The following is a 16075-nucleotide window of genomic DNA, read 5'->3' as shown; positions in this document are numbered from 1 at the left end:
AACTATCTCCTTTGCAATCTTTGCCTCCTTTTCTCGTAAGGTATATGCGGGCAATTTCAGACAGTGCGATAATTAAGTTCCGTTGGTTTTTGTTTCGTTCAGACTTCTCTTTCTTTATTTCGGATGATCGACGCGACTATTTCAGTTTCGATTTGTAAAATTTCTACGGCAAAAGTGTAAATTTTAACAGCAATGACCGACCATGAAAAACCGAATAACCAGCGTCTCCGATCAATTTGTAAACCTCATCTGGCGAGTCGCCTGTTGGCTTTGGGAGACCCTCGAACTTATCCTGATTATCATACTCGACTGCTTAACGAGGCTAATTGAACTAATACTCGTGACGGTGAAATTAATATTTCAGGTGACGATGCGCTCATACGATATTATAATGTCATCAAATACATTGGATCCGTCGATTCAAAAAATAAAGATTAAGGAAATAAATATTTTTAACTTAAAATTTTTGACACAATTTCTTCACAATTAAAACATTTCAAGACACTCAAATAATTTTAATTAAAATTGAAGATGCGTTTTTTGATTTGTTTTAAGTAATCAAAAATATGAAAATAATAGATATTTATGTACATGGATATATTTTTTTCCTTGAGGAAAATTTTATGAATCAGCGAGCGATTATTGCAAGTAGTAATTAAATTTTTAGGTAATCAGCTTCTTTAGGGATTTATGCATTGACGCGATGCAGACATTCGTCAATGTTTTCCGCGGGATCGTTAACATCGTTAGCAGCATCAGCTGCGATGACGTCGAGGACTTTGTCTCCGCCTGTATCGTCGTTGCTTTGTGCATCGGAGCCATTAAGATGTTCATGGATCTTCTCAAAAGAGTACGTACAAAGTATCTCGTGATAATCGTTATTATCAACAACGAACGGCAATTCACACCCGATAATCCGAAGGGTTAAGAGTTACTCGCGAATTAGTAAACAACCGCGCTTATAAGCCTTGAATTCTACAGAAAGTACATTAAAAAATTATCAAGTTTTTAAAGTACTCAAATTTTAGAGAATCAAAGTTTTAAAGAATAATCCCATTCCCTCTTGATCAAAAACAGGAGGTCAAAACGGAACACCTTCTCGCATTTAAAATAAGTAAACAAGAAATTTTTTCCAAGTTTTATCCTTGTTTATATAATAACTTTCATATTTTTTAAAAATAAAATGTAACATTGCGAATATGTCCCGTTCTGGCTAGTACTGTTCCCCGTTGCTGTCACTACTGTGCGACGGCCTGCAAATTGTGCTGGTTGCTTTCTAGAACTGTCGAACAAGGCGAAGTGCGGGTACTTTAAATCGTTCATGCGCGTGTCTCGTAAGGAATATCCCCGGCGTGTGACATGGAAGGCTACGGTGCAAAAACCAGGTAAATTACTTTGTAGACTACTTTTGCGACTAATATACTGATCGCGATCTAGAAATCCGTGCGTAGTCGCATGGTGCATTATCTGGTTTTTGATCCGACAAAAAGAAACGTTAAATGTTCTCTTAACGCAGATATTTAATGACTTTTTAAATTGCTTATTTTTAATATTTTGCGCATAAATAATGCAAAACTCACCCGACAGAAAGATGATTTCATCGTCAGCGTGCAAGGAAAGTAGATCCGTTGCTGCGATCATCATATATGAAAAAGTAGAATTTCTCACCGCGATTTCAAATGTCAAAATTTGTACCGTGATTTTTCACTTTTACGTCAAAATAACGACTCTTTCGACGCGTTGACATGTGCGATTGATTTCAATGTCATGTCGATACTTCAGAATCCCCACGCGAAGCTGTTCGATATGTTTGGGCAACGCGTGACGCAAATCGACAATAATAATAATCTGACAGCAAGGAGCCACTGCCAGGATGCGTGTCTTCCGGCGAGAAAAACGAGAAGGCGATCAAAGCAACGAAATAGGAGGCGATATCGGTCAGTCTCACAAAAGAAAAATTAATACAATTATGTAAGGTTTCCTTTGTAAAGTACAAATATCTTTATAAGGTATTTACATAAACGTTTATTATCTATAACAATGTGTAAGGCGCATATCAAATTTCGTCGTAAAATAGCATATAATTTATCATATTTATGTACATAGTAACATATACGTAAAAAATTTGCGACACTTTATTATATTATGCCATTTTTATATATTGTAATAACAATATTATCAATTTAAACTTGGTAAGTGTTGCAGAAATTTTTCACGTATATGTAATCAGGCATCAATTTGTAAAAGAGAGACGTTTATATATAGAAAAATACATTGCTGGTATTTTTAAAATCGCATTTAAGAACGTGCGCAAATCTCTGCTTTCGCACATTGATGAACGATTCAAATCTCTTAAATCTCTAATGCGTAAAATAACATTTATAAATTATAAAACTTTACGCTAAAGAGTCATGGAAAACGTAGTTATAAATAAAAAGAATCGAGGCTCGATAATACTTTCGTTGTCCTATCGTTAACTTAAATATACTATATGAAACGGTATGGAGAATGATCTTCGTGGCTCGCGAGAGTTGGATCAACGGTTCACGCGTTGAATAGTTTTAATCATTAATGATGGTGATAACTAAATTATGTTCCGGCCAAGAAAACGTCTTTGGCAATTGAATCTGTAATAAGATATATTAAGACATACATATAAAATATTCAGCAAACTCAGCATTAACAGTAGGACTGAGGATATTTTTAGATTCTGAAATAATTGGACGAAGCTTCTTACGCTATCATCGTTTTAATAAATGCAATCTCGTTTTAATAAATGCAATGCGTTACCTTATCTGGGGTGTTTAGAACTTGGAATTCCTCAGCCATCTTCTCAGACAGCTCTTCCGAAAGGAGTACCTGCAGCCATGGCCCTTGAACGACATACGGCTTATCTTTGGTCACAAAGGTACCTGTGACCGATGGCGCGACTATCGTTACGGCCGAATGGGACAGTATGGATTTGAACGTGAAATGCCTTCCATGCATCACGCGGCCTCTGCGATGTAAAAAATATTGCATTATTCATTGGACGTCGTCGTTGCAACGCTGTCATACAAATGCCATTTCTGTCCGAACTAACTTTATCGCCAGCGGCAATAGCGAGCCAGCTTCAAGGTTGAACGTTAAGTGTAGTCCGGACAGGGTTCTAATACTATTTTCGTCAGAGACGTTAGCGTCCTGCTGCTCGCACGGCGACAGCCTCTCCGTTTTCACGATCGGCTTCACATCCTCCTCATCATCGGAATCGTTCCTTTTCTCCCTGTATCTCTCCGCGCTCCTGTCGTTTGTTATTTGCACCCACCTACATTCACAAATGTATAAAGCTACAATCTTAAATAAGTCTTCTTAATCCTAATAAATTCAATTCCAATTTGGAGAGAGACCGGGAGAGACGGGGAGAGACCGGGAGAGACTGGGAGAGACGGGGAGAGACAGGAAGAGACGGAGAGAGACCGGGAGAGACGGGGAGAGACGAGGAGTGACCAGGAGAGACGGGGAGAGACCGGGACAGACGGGGAGAGACGGGAGAGACGGGGAGAGACCGGGAGAGACTGGGAGAGACGGGGAGAGACCGGGAGAGACGGGGAGAGACGAGGAGAGACCGGGAGAGACGGGGAGAGACGCAGAGAGACGGGGAGAGACCAGGAGAGACGGGGAGAGACCGGGAGTGACGGGGAGAAACGGGGAGAGACCGGGAGAGACAGGGAGAGACCGGGAGAGACCGGGAGAGACCGGCAGAGGCGAAGAATGTTTCTATTGTGTTTAAATTAAAGTAAAAAATTAAGAAAAATAAAGATGACTGTTATTTTATTGAAAAAAAGGAACTTATTTAAAACAGTCTTTTGAATGGATTTCTAAATCCATGGCAGCTTTTAGAAAAAAAAGTTAGAAGTACGTGAATGAATGAATATTAGATTTATTAAAGATAGATAAATGCTTATTCAAAAATAAAATAAAAAGAGCAACAGTAAAGCAAGGCTCTTGAAAGTTAAACAACGAAAGCAAAGAAAATTTGAAAAAAACGTAGCATAAGAACAGAGAGCCACAGCAACGCGTGACAGGGCATAGCTAGTCTTAAATAAGTCTTCTTAATCCTAATAAATTCAATTCCAATTGGTATGGTGCGGTTTCTATCGATTAGTCATCAAGTTGTCATCACTTACCAACATTTGGCTGACACGCCGCTAGTATTCGACCCGTCTCTCTCGATGCCACACTGTATCTTCTCCGCTATAGTGGGATCGTCCTCCATAGCGGAATGCATTCTTTTCATGTCCGTGACCAGCCATGGGCCGCAGCCCCTGGCGCTTCTCAGCAAGTTCACCACACCCAGACCATTCCAGTGTTGAGCCGCCTGCAGTTCCTCGGAAGTAACGCCGACGATTTGAACGAACGAGACCTGTTTACATACAATAAGAAATGTAATAACAATCCATCTTCAATTAAAACACAATTAAATTTTCCCTTTAAATCACAATTTAAAACTAAATTTCAAGGAGCCTAAACATAATTAAATCGTCTTATTTTATAAATATGGAGTTGAACTCTTTGTACGTACGTCACCGTGAGGCGTCGAGATCGACGTCGGAAGCTGCGGATCCTGTCCCATCAAGATCTGAGTGATACAACCGTTTCCGCCGTCCAGCGGAGCGTGCCAGGAAACGTGGTCGCCCGGCATCAACGTGTTCCCGGAATTGAAAACATATTTGGCCAATTGCTGCATCACGTTTGCCGGCCACGTGGGCGGCGTTGTCTCGTCCCTTTCACGAGCGAGACGGAAGGTCAACTCGAATCCGAATCCGCTGGGACGGCCTGGACCGGGCTTGGGATGCAGTCGGCCGTCGCCATGTAAATCGCTTAATCCTAAACTGCATTTAAACAAACGGAGTGTAAAGCTAACGCAAAAGTAAACGTCTCTGCGTTACGTTTTTCTGGTATTCTTCCTTTTAAAAAGACTTTTTAAAAGAGTTTTTAGTTTGCGAGTGTAGGAAGACATAAAAATCTCGTTGACTTTAATAAATGACGACTTTTAACAAACGTTACATGGCAAGAGAGAAAGAAAAAAAAACGACAGATATATCCTGCGAAAGAGATACGTAAACTTTCCGTCAATGGCAAAGTATTATTAGCCGGCGCAGACGAAAAAGGGGAAGTCCGGCGCTTCTATTTCCGACTCCCCGCGACTTTAAACGACTTTGTTTCTCCTGTACCCTACGCGCTCTCTATATATAGAGAAGAAGAAGAAGAAGCGGAGTATTAGGACAGCTGTCTGAAATTGAAGAAGCGAGGAGGGTCGCCGGCACAAAGACAAAAAAGGGGAAAGGACCCCGCACCCTTTGGCGGAAGATCATTCGTCTTTCCGCACACAGATTCCGATAAAACATTCCGAGGAATAAACGTCGGTAGCGCCTCACAACATATCGCGCATCTGCCGTATTCCACTTAACTTGACGAACACGCGAGTCTTAAATTAAATACAAACACGAGTCTTATAAATGACGACATTAGAATGCACATGCGGAGAGATAAAAAAATATATATATATTTTATAAATAAAAATCTAAATCTCTAAATAAAATTGGAGTAATTGTTCTTTCAATTGCAGACTTATAATCGCATAATCTGGGATACCGTGCATAAATTTTGCATTTGACACTATGTGTAAACATTCTTACCTGATGTAGTGCCAGTGCGGGGGCACTCCGAGCTCGGGGTATCCCGAATTGGCGTACATACTGATGTAGTCGAGGGGATCGGGTCCTCCTAACCTAAAGGGAAAACTCAAGTCAGCTGACAGGACATCCGGTTTTGCGTGTGTAAAAGGGGAGGCTAAATATAACCGTGATCGCTTTTTCTCGCGAGGGAGGAGGAATGGAAAAACCGAGTTCCTGGTCCCGACGCCTCGGAAAGGCGTACCTCGTACGTAACGGCTTACAACAACCTCGGTGCGTTGACTCGATAGAAGAAAATTGATGTAACGACTCACAGGAAATCCACAATGATTGAAAAGAGCAGCAGAGAAAGTTAATCGAATAAGCTTAATGTAAGTTCAATTAATGTAAATTAAATTAATTAAATGCAATTGATTACATATAATTACCGAGACGCTTGAGGACGTAAGCGCGATATTAATTAATCGACAACCTAGCAGGGGGGATTACCAATCTCGCCACCAGGCCGAATATCCTGAGCCACCTGTGACCCCTCGTTAAAACGGAACGGAAGTCTCCCGACATTCCTCGGCGAGAACGATCGGCGTCGTCGGGTTTCTTACCAATATTTCACGATCGCCGTGACCGTCAGCGGGTTGCTCTGGTTCGGGTAGATCTGCTTGCAGAGGCTGTGCAGGGCGTCTAAACCCGGAGCCCGTGGCGACGGCGGCGGTGGCAACGGCGGCGGTGGCAGCGGGACCTGGCCCGCCGGTTGCCCCGGTAGGAAACACCTCGAGTACTCCTCGCGCTCGCGCATGTTCGCGCCGTACATAAAATCCTCCGGTTACGCGGCGTATGCCAGGTATACGTGCTTTTGTTTACCGCGTAACGGTCACGGCACGCAACGCGACGCAGCAGCCACAACGACAGTGCTCCGAAACGCACCAGCGGTTAACAGCACCTTACTCCCTCGCTGACAAACAAAAGCGTGATCGCCCTCGGCGCGTGGAACGCTGGAACGTAGACGAGAGAGCCACGAGAGGTCGGCAGTCTCGGCAGGCGAGCGCCCCAAGCGAGAGTCTCGAGAATGACGCGCGCACAGCGGTATCTGCTGGCGTTGAATGTTACCAATCATACAGCTGGGTCCATCGTGCTGTTTAGGATGATAGAATTTCGAAAATTCATCTTGCTTTTTATCTCTTTCTAATTTCTGGACAAGTTAAACCGAAAGGTCTGGTTTTATACAAACGTACTGTGAGTTAGCAAAATATTTGTGAGCTTTATTATTATAAATAAATACGTTATTAAATGTTTTTTACATTACATTTAAATTTTATAATTGATGAAAATCATAATCTATTTTCTTTTATCTTGTTCTATTTGCGTGATTCGGGCTTATATATTTCAAATTATGTATTACGCTACTATCATACGTATTAGTAGAAAAATTCCATTTATTTTTAGAGCGTATAATAAAAAAAGGTTTTATATATTACTAAATAAAACAGCTACTAATTAGACATAGAAAGAAGAAAAACTTAAATATAAACTTTAACTGTAAAAAATGGCATACGTAAAAGATAAGTGTACATTTTATTGCACGTGCCTTTTGTTTATTAATAGTATATGTTACTTAAAAAGTATCAAAATATGTATAATTAATATTTTAATTGTATATTTATAAATCACAATAAAACGGTGATAAACAATTATAAATAAATGGGCACAAAATTATAGATTCGTCATTAAGTGGCAACATTCGGCCGGGGCGAAACTCGAACGATTGACAATGCCATCAATCTCAGTTATTTATCCTGCTATATATCCTTCTCCTCGATGGTCCATTGAAGACCGGTCGCCGTTCACGTCATCATCGGTTCCATGACCTTTCGAGAAGCTTTCCAGATGCGCCACTGAACCTCTTCTCCGAGCGGCGCTACTGTTATTCTCAGTCTGCGAATCGTAATAAACACCTGGTGGTGCCCCGAAACCGAAAGGAGAACGAGGAATATCTCGCGGGAGAAGGTGCGAAGGAAGTAGAGAGGGAAGGAGACGCGGCATAGGAGGAGAAGGAGGAGAAGAGATAAAACGTGGACGACGCAAAGGGGCTCATTTCCGCGTGCCATCGCCACACGGTGCTCGCTCAGGATTCACGCGTTCGCATATGCCAGTTCGCAGCGGAGCAGCTTCGGCGGCCGGCAGCAGCGGATCTGTGCGCGCAAGCGTGACACGGAATTTACAGCATGGCGGAGCGCAGGAAAAACAGGAAGCGCAAAGATGTAAGCCGTAAACATATGGGCCGCGAGAATCATCCGCGACACGCGGCCCTAGGCGAGCGTCTTGCGTCGACGCGACGCGAGGCATGACGTCGCTCGCGATCGGTTGATCCGCGAGACGTGTCAGCGTCGATAAGCGCCGCTCCGTCACTGACGTAGACAGATTTCCAGAGATGCGATCCTTTCGTTCGCGGAGGATTACGCATTTCCTCTTCATGTCAATGAAATGAATTCGTATATTTCCCTGCATTCTTCCATCACTTGACCCCCTCGAATCAGCTGTTTAACGGTTGTTGTTGCTTTTTGACAATAGGAAGTAGCCAGTTTGGACACTAAGGTCGCCCAGGACAAACCGTCCAAGGAGGAATATGCGGTAGCCAAGTGGATCCGTAACAACGTGCCGTCGAAGAAGACCAAGTTTGATAGAACTCACATTGTTGAGTACTTCACTGGGTCGCGTGCGATCGACGCTCTATTAGACAACTCACCTTGGACCACAGTGTTTGAAACTCGCGAGCAGGTCTCTCAGTTCCTGGACCTGATGCTCAGGCACAAATTCTTTCACCGAGCCAAGAAGGTGGTGATCTCGGAAGAGGAGCTCAACAAAATGCGGGGTATTAAGAAGAAAACCAAGGATACAAAGGAAGATAAAAAGAGTACAGACAAGGAAGAGCCCAGGGAGAGCAAAGAAACCATGGCTGTAGCCAAGGATGAGAAGAACGAGGAGAAGTTTGACGAACGGAAGGAGCACAAGAAAAAGCCAAAAGTAAGGACGAAAATTTTACTTCTATCCTTGAAATTCTCCTCCCTCGCCTCTTTTTCTAATGAGAGACATATCTGCTTCTTACCAGGTGAGACTAGAAATGCACATGGAACAGTACTTTGTGGATTGCAACGATGCATATGTGTGGCTGTACGAGCCGATTCCCGTGTACTACTGGTTCTTTGGGACGCTTGTAGTCTTAGGTGCGATAGGAGTTTGTCTCTTCCCGCTCTGGCCCCTGACCATCCGTCATGGAGTTTACTACCTAAGTGTCGCCGCCGCGGGATTCCTCGTGTTTATATTAGCGCTGGCTATTATTAGAATGATTGTATTCTGTCTTCTGTGGGTACCCACGCTGGGTAGATGTCATCTGTGGCTGCTACCCAACCTGACGGCCGACGTCGGCTTCTTTGCGTCCTTCTGGCCATTATATCAGGTTAGTAGCTTACTCCATTTATTTGTACAGTTGCAGTGACAAACATTTAAATTCAATGCAAAAATATTTATTGTTACAGTACGAATATTATGGTCCCACGTCGGACAGCGACAAGAAGATTAGCAAAAAGAAGAGAAGGAAAGAGAAGGATTCAGATTCCGAGGATGCGCCATTAGTTCAGTAAGTTTAGAGATTTATATTTGATAGTATATTTCGAAATAACAATAATGCGTATCTCTAATTCTATGTATTTTATGTCCTCAGAGAAGAGAGAGAACCTGTAACAACGGAAGCGTCAAACGAGGAGTTATCTTTACCCGGCGAAGAGAGGAAAGGTTCATCCGATTCGGTTGAAGGAGAGGACGGCAGTGAGGAAGGTTCGGAAAGTGAAAAATCTAATACAAGTCGTGATTTCGTTATGGTTTAGAAGCATGAAAATTCGGCAGTAGATAGCTGTTTCATGTTTGCTGGGGCAAACAGCTGTATTAATTGTCGCATTAATCATCATTTGAAACAATCAATACATGCTTGCGGGTATGTTAATCTGAGCGTCGAAGTTTGACGCGCGATTCTGAGAAGCCCGACTGTAGCAGATTCTCCACATTTATTGCATTTAAGAGTACGATCATGAAACGAGTGAGAGAAATCACTTGTGACTTTTACAAGGAGAGAATTTCCCCGGGGCGAATGTAAAGTATTGTCTCGAAAAAAAAAGCGTAAACGTGATATAAGGCATATTTTATTCTATACATATATAGATATCTATACAAGAGCATATGTGTGTAATATGAGGAAATCATATTAGGCGTAATTTCGTTATCAGTTTCTGTTGAATAAATTTTGGGTACTGTTCGAAGTCTTCAATCTCTCTTAATGCGATCAATGTCTACCGACAATGTAGTTAATTAATGCGCACCGAGTTCTCTCTGTCTCTCTCTCTTTCTCTGTTAGATGTAAATCTTGGAACCTAGGGAGAACTGATTTAGCTGGAAGAGAAGGAATCTTTACGGGTATATACAGAACTTGACGTTTTCTTCGTTGTTTGGCGATTTAGCGCGAGTTCCTTTTTAGCAGAAATTAGGCCCGATTTTACAAATGGATATATATTCCGGGTTTAATACAGATAATTTATATTTTTATGTGAAATTTCCAATGATTATTGTTATTATTATTACTATTACTATATTATTATATTATTACTTTTATGATTATATCAGGATCTGTAGGTCTTGTGGACGTTCGTGACTTTATCTACATGGAAATAAAAATAAAACGTTATGTATCTATTAAGTGGTCACTATTTTGACCTATAATCCCACGTTAAATTAAAGTCGATTAGTCGTGAATGTGCGTCATCTTGCGCAGCATCGCGTTGCACATAGCCGCGTAGGGATTCAGAGCGACTAGTTGCGATTTAGCGAAACTCGAGCCAGCCTTGGCAGCACGAGTGAAATCTTCTCTGGCCTTGTCGTCCTGCTCCATCCAACGGTAAAGGGCGCCGCGTTGACAGAGTGCCTGGACGCCCGCTCTTCCTTTTCCTCCGCTTAATTCCACCGCTAAATGTAGATCCTTCAACGCCTCTGAATGACAATTTGTAGGATAATCGAGTTATAGTTCTCTCTTGTAAAATTTTATAGAAACATTCAAAATCATAACTAAAAGTACCTTCATCTCGATTCGCCAGGCGTAACGCTTGCGCTCTGTCATTTAAGATCGCCGGTGATTCAGGTATCTGCTTTAATGCCTCATCAAAAAGCTGAAAAGATTCATCGAAGTTCTTTGCTTCCGCGCAGATTATTGCCTTTTTTACGATGTCTAGTACACTTTGTTCTAAACAATCCTCCTCAAAGACGTCCGTCGTCTCTCCTTAATAGAACATTGAAAAATATATGTGTGTTATGATAGGTCATATGTATATGTATATATTTACACAGAATTCTCCCTTTATAGTTATGCATCTCAAATGTGTCAATTTCAATATTTATTACCTTCCATTTCAGAAAAAAAATGTCAAAAATTTCATAATTTAGAAGTGAATATATAATATATATTGTAAAAATTTTGTTTTATTCATTTTGGTGTAATATATTGTTGATATTTTTTAAATGGCACCAAATAATTTCTTTTACATAATACATACATTTTTTAAATTATTCCAAATATAAAAAGTATTAATATATCGTTATTTAATTAAGTCACGATAGTTTACGAATATTTTCCCCTTTATTTTGGCACAAAATAAAAAAGATTATAATTAGATTATAATAAGTATTTGTTCGATTTTTCCAGACGTTTTTTTTTCTATTCCTTTCTCACACGACTTTCTTCGTAATTGGCGATCCGCTTTGTTTGTCCCAGGATTTTTTTTTTACCCAATATTGTTGCAAATGATCCATTTTTCTTCTCTTATTATTCGTTTGAAAAGTTGACTTTCGTTGCGCTTTAGCAGCAAGTTGCAAATGGAGATGCGGTTAGCATCTTTTTACGTTTGCGGTTTGCTTTTTTTGCGCTGCGTTCTTATCTTTGTGGTAATAGAAAGATCAGATGCGTCTTATTTCCCACCATCTTCAAATTACGTACAACTAGCACTACATCAAATTTAATCAAAAAATTTTTTTAATGTGATTTAGAATAGTACATATTTAAAATAATTGAATAGTAGTAGATGAATCACTGTCCACAACATTATCTTTTGGCAGAAACATCGAATGAATACGTGCTACAATCCAGTGTATCTAAATATTTATCTCGTAAAATATTAATTTTTTGACACCTTACTTTTATGCTTTTACAGAGTAACAATTAAATTAATTAGTATAAAAAAAAATACATAATTACATTTAAGAGAAAATAAAAAAACGCAATTACACAGTTATTTGTGAGTGCCCGTGTTTAATTTATTTGGTACGCAGTTTACAAAAAGTCTGGGTGGCAACGTGGAATTTTTCGTATGTAATTTTATTCACTCCGCAGACCGTAGCCTTGAGGATACAACAAGAAACTTTATCTGTTATTGCATCGCGCGGTTCCTTGCATATTCATGACGATCTGAATGTCTCGCGTGAGAGTTGACTCGCGCCGGAACATACTCACGCCAGACGAATGCGGTTACCCACGGGTTTTAAGCGCCCGCGGATTTTTCGAGCGATCTGAGAGGTGCCTGCGGTTTGAATCGTGTCCAACTAGTGCAACAAGTGTCTCGACTACACCGTCATTAAGATTGAATGGCAATCTCGGCTTTAAATCGCGCGCGGCGGAGTTACACCAGAATTACAAAGGATCGCCATCCATATTATTATCCTTTCAGATTTAAATCTTCACTCTTAAATCTGCACACTTTAAGAGACTTTAAGTGTAAAGATACTTATTTTTATCCACGGTTATAAACATATAAGCATATAATTTATAACAAATTAATTATAAATATAACTGATCGGAGTAATATTGAATTTATTAGAAGAAAGTTGCCAATACCTCATGTAAATAGATTTCTTAAGGAGACATTACCTTATTTTTCGGAACCTAAACATTATTTTGTTAATAGTAATAGAAACATGATCTGTTTAGGTAATTAAAAAAATAAAAAATAATTCAAAGATAAAAAAAAGAGCATTACTGCATGCTTTGTCGGTTTTAAAACTCATTTTGTTAGAGACTCACCTTTTTTATATTATACGAAAAACTTGATAATAAAATTCAAAATTATATTATAATACTACATCATTAGATAGAAAACACTTTTTAATTTGTGTTTGTCTTTTCAAAGTTTTAATTTTTGCTTAAGAAATATTAAAAAACCAAGTGTTACGTCGAATCAACTACCTTTCTCTATGACACTTTTATCGTAAAAAGGAAGTTCGTTGTTTTAAACGATCTGATAGATATTATATTAAGGATTTTAGTAACTGCGCGCTATATTACGCTATGTTACTTGGCCACGTACCGACTTCCTGGGAAACCGGAAGGCCTGGAAAGTCGGACTGAAACGGGTCGAATATCGTCTTCAAGACAGCCTTATCACCTTCGCTCAGGCTCTCCATGATGTCGACTGAATTCTTTCGTCAAATCCCCGACGTTTCGATCGCGCGCAACGGAAACCCGTTTCTGTTTATCTCCGTCCGTCGTGAGTTAATCGCGTTGCGTAATAGATTAATCCCGATAGATCCGGAATGTCACCTGAATGTAAACTGGCGTATCGGATTAGTGCCAGGGAAGTTTACTTTTTTTTTTTTTACGCGCACGTCGCGACGCGGGATCATATACATTTCCCAGTGGTCGCGGCTCGACCACTTGGCCGATTACGCAAGTGTCAAGCGGCGCGAGAACGAGTATCAATTCCAATTGATTCCGGCACGAGGAAGCCGGCATTGAGCGTATCAATAAATCCTCGCGCAAGGATTTTCAGGAATGCCACGCTCACACACGAAGCCACGCGTGGTTAACGACCGCATCGCCGAAGGGACAAAAATCCCATCGGCCGGCTCCTAATCATGATTAATTCATTTAAATTAACATTTGACTTCTAATTATCTTATTGGAGACGAGTCCGCGCGCAACTCGTTACGCCATTATAAAAACCGTGAGCGTCCAGCCGAGCGGGGGACTCGTCGCGAGATGCCATTAATTTCGGGAATCCCGGGAATAAATTATGCCCGTCGACGTTATACGCGAGGGCGAGCGAGGCGGAGAAAGAGCCAGCTGGACGGTTCAATTGCTACATCTCCCGCGGATCGTCTCTTTGAGGCGGCGGATATTATTCGACGGGACGGGCGTAACCGCGCGTACGTCGCGGCCGGGAAGCGACTCGCGCCGGAGCCGGTTTTCGAAAATTAACCGCGGGACACCAACGCGGGTCCCGTTTCTCCGTCATTAGCCACGCGCGCGCGTTCTCGCTCGCGATGGCTTGAAGCGCGCGCGATTTTTTCTTTTCTTTCGCGATTCCCCGCGACTCCACCGCCGTTACCGTTACCCGTTACAGGGGCCTGTTAAACGGTCTTGTCGTCCTTACGCGCGCTTTCCCACGAGTAGAGCGACCCGCGAAGGAAGCGGAAAAGCTCATCGAGGGGTTTTCCTCGTCGCGGAAACCGCGCGGAGCATCGCGGCCATCCGAGCTCCACGAACTGGACCGTCCGTTCCAGGGTGCCTCGAAAGTGACCCGCGATCGTGAGACATTGCCTCCCTTCGTTCCTCGCGGGGCCACGTATAGACTTGTGCTTCGAGTAATTCACATGCTTCGTGTAATTGTCGGTGATCTCTTGTCAAACAGAAACTAACAAGATTATATACAGAAAAATTTTTTCTTGTGCTAAGAAAAACAATTTCTCATTTTTTAATTTTCTTTTTTTTTTTTTAAGTAACAGTTATCTTTGTAAAAAATATCTCCTTGATGAAATAGCCTTGGAATCTCATTATTTACTTGAAACGAGATTTACTAAGATTGACTTAAAATGAACTTCTGTGCACACGTGGGACAATGTGTACTTGAATTAAATAAGTATCACTTACTTTAAATAATTCATAACTTCGTATATCCGCAAATCTATTGCAAGGTCGTCATAAGTAAGAAATTTATTCAAAACATATTCTAAATCCTTGAGAAAACATTACTTGATTTAAATAAATTAAATATTAAAATAGTTATTTGATAATACTAATAACGTATTTATTTGTACCAAACGATTTGTCTTATCACTGTGCGTACGCTGCTCGGATTTTTTTTCTTTTTGCACTTCGGCTGCCCCACAGACAGCAAACAATATTTATAAAAAAAAAAAAACTTTACAATTAATTATGTCATAGATTATGTGATTCATGAAAAATTCGAGGGTGATTCGAAAATGAACAACAGCGAGACGGGAGAGGCGAATCGTGGCGCGATAATCGGACAGGGAGGAGGGAGAGACAGCCACTCTCGCAGCAGCCACCTTCGCGGACGCAATATCGCGATAACTCGACGAACGGCGGCGGACCGCGAAAGCGCAGCGCGGGGTTCAGCGCATTACAATACGGGCTGTGCGCGTCTCGTAAATGGAATAAATATTTCATTTCGCGCCGCGCGGCGCGGCCGTCCCGCGCGTTTTTCCTCCGGGCCGGACTGGCGCGCAGTGGCGATGCCAGCTCGCTACGCGGGGCCGTAGGGCCCGTCCCGTCACGACGGCGGGCTTAACGGCCCATAATTCATCGCCGACGTATAATAAATATCGTTAGCCCGTCGTGAGCGCGCGTAGACACGCGGGCAGCGAGTTTACCCGTGCGGGGCCCCTTATGCCTTCTTCCCATCCTTCCTCCTCCCGTCGCCACGGAGGTTTTATTGTTACGTGAAAGGAAGGCCCGCATCGCGTCAAACACGTCCCACGAATGTCGAGGAGACCGTGAGGAACCTCTACGAGCTCGAGAAAATCTTTGGGTTACACGACTCATTCGACAATCACGGATCTCTAGAATCGCTGGAAAAGTCGAGGGCACAGGCGTGTGTGTCGCTGCTAATAATAATGCGGATTGGGACAGCGGACGTTTAATTACATACGCCTATCTCTCGCGGTGCAGAGCGTGCAGACCCGTTTTTCGGTCGGCAAACGGGGACTCGGATTTATGGAGCATCGCGCTATATGCATTTATACGCGATATTTATGATTATAAGAAGACGGCTCTTTCGTGCGCGCGGTGCACGCCTTCCTCTCGTCGACTTCCCCGGATACGGGCTCCCGAGCTTTCGGCCTTGGCCGGCCTAATAAATGTTTTCGAATAATGCGCGCCGCGCTCTCCGTGCGTCCACGCACATAAAGCGCAACTAAAACCAATATTGCAATACATCACTGCTTAATTAATATTTAACAACGAGCGCGAAGTACATTTAGGTACTGTAAAACTTTCGTATGAAACATTTTTTTATATTTTGTTTAATTTACGAGATATATCGAAAAACCGCAAAAATTGTCTCAACTTT

At 41.8% G+C, this 16075-nt stretch overlaps 4 protein-coding genes across 5 annotated transcripts; 2 read left to right on the top strand and 2 right to left on the bottom strand.

Moving 5' to 3' along the window:
• The first annotated feature begins 103 nt into the window (after positions 1–103).
• Positions 104–2449, top strand: LOC105836771. Its single transcript, XM_036286918.1, has 3 exons — positions 104–364; positions 668–850; positions 1783–2449. The coding sequence occupies exons 1-3, from the start codon at positions 203–205 to the stop codon at positions 1960–1962; spliced, it is 525 nt and encodes a 174-aa protein (XP_036142811.1). The 5' UTR covers positions 104–202; the 3' UTR covers positions 1963–2449.
• LOC105836773 (suppressor of fused homolog) lies at positions 1978–7287 on the bottom strand. Of its 2 annotated transcripts, none has more exons than XM_012681050.3 (7): positions 6278–7287; positions 5679–5771; positions 4562–4871; positions 4167–4402; positions 3083–3304; positions 2791–2998; positions 1978–2627 (listed from the first exon to the last, which is right to left on the bottom strand). In XM_012681050.3, exons 1-7 carry the CDS (start codon positions 6484–6486, stop codon positions 2562–2564), a joined length of 1344 nt encoding a protein of 447 aa, XP_012536504.1. In that variant the 5' UTR covers positions 6487–7287; the 3' UTR covers positions 1978–2561. The 2 variants fall into 2 exon arrangements, with proteins under 2 accessions (XP_012536504.1, XP_028050709.1); XM_028194908.2 differs by lacking the exon at positions 6278–7287 and adding an exon at positions 5844–6159 and having other exon boundaries at positions 1982–2627.
• Positions 7288–7583: 296 nt separating this feature from the next.
• On the top strand, positions 7584–10415 carry LOC105836774 (translocation protein SEC62). The gene is made up of 5 exons (XM_012681052.3): positions 7584–7933; positions 8244–8696; positions 8782–9129; positions 9209–9309; positions 9394–10415. Exons 1-5 carry the CDS (start codon positions 7898–7900, stop codon positions 9554–9556), a joined length of 1101 nt encoding a protein of 366 aa, XP_012536506.1. The 5' UTR covers positions 7584–7897; the 3' UTR covers positions 9557–10415.
• On the bottom strand, positions 9853–16057 carry LOC105836775 (tetratricopeptide repeat protein 36). The gene is made up of 3 exons (XM_012681053.3): positions 13073–16057; positions 10795–10995; positions 9853–10709 (listed from the first exon to the last, which is right to left on the bottom strand). The coding sequence occupies exons 1-3, from the start codon at positions 13167–13169 to the stop codon at positions 10465–10467; spliced, it is 543 nt and encodes a 180-aa protein (XP_012536507.1). The 5' UTR covers positions 13170–16057; the 3' UTR covers positions 9853–10464.
• Positions 16058–16075: the final 18 nt, after the last annotated feature.

Source organism: Monomorium pharaonis, chromosome 5, assembly GCF_013373865.1.
Source record: "Monomorium pharaonis isolate MP-MQ-018 chromosome 5, ASM1337386v2, whole genome shotgun sequence".
Classification (NCBI taxonomy): Eukaryota; Metazoa; Arthropoda; class Insecta; order Hymenoptera; family Formicidae; genus Monomorium; species Monomorium pharaonis.
This window is presented reverse-complemented; position numbering and strand designations above follow the sequence as displayed.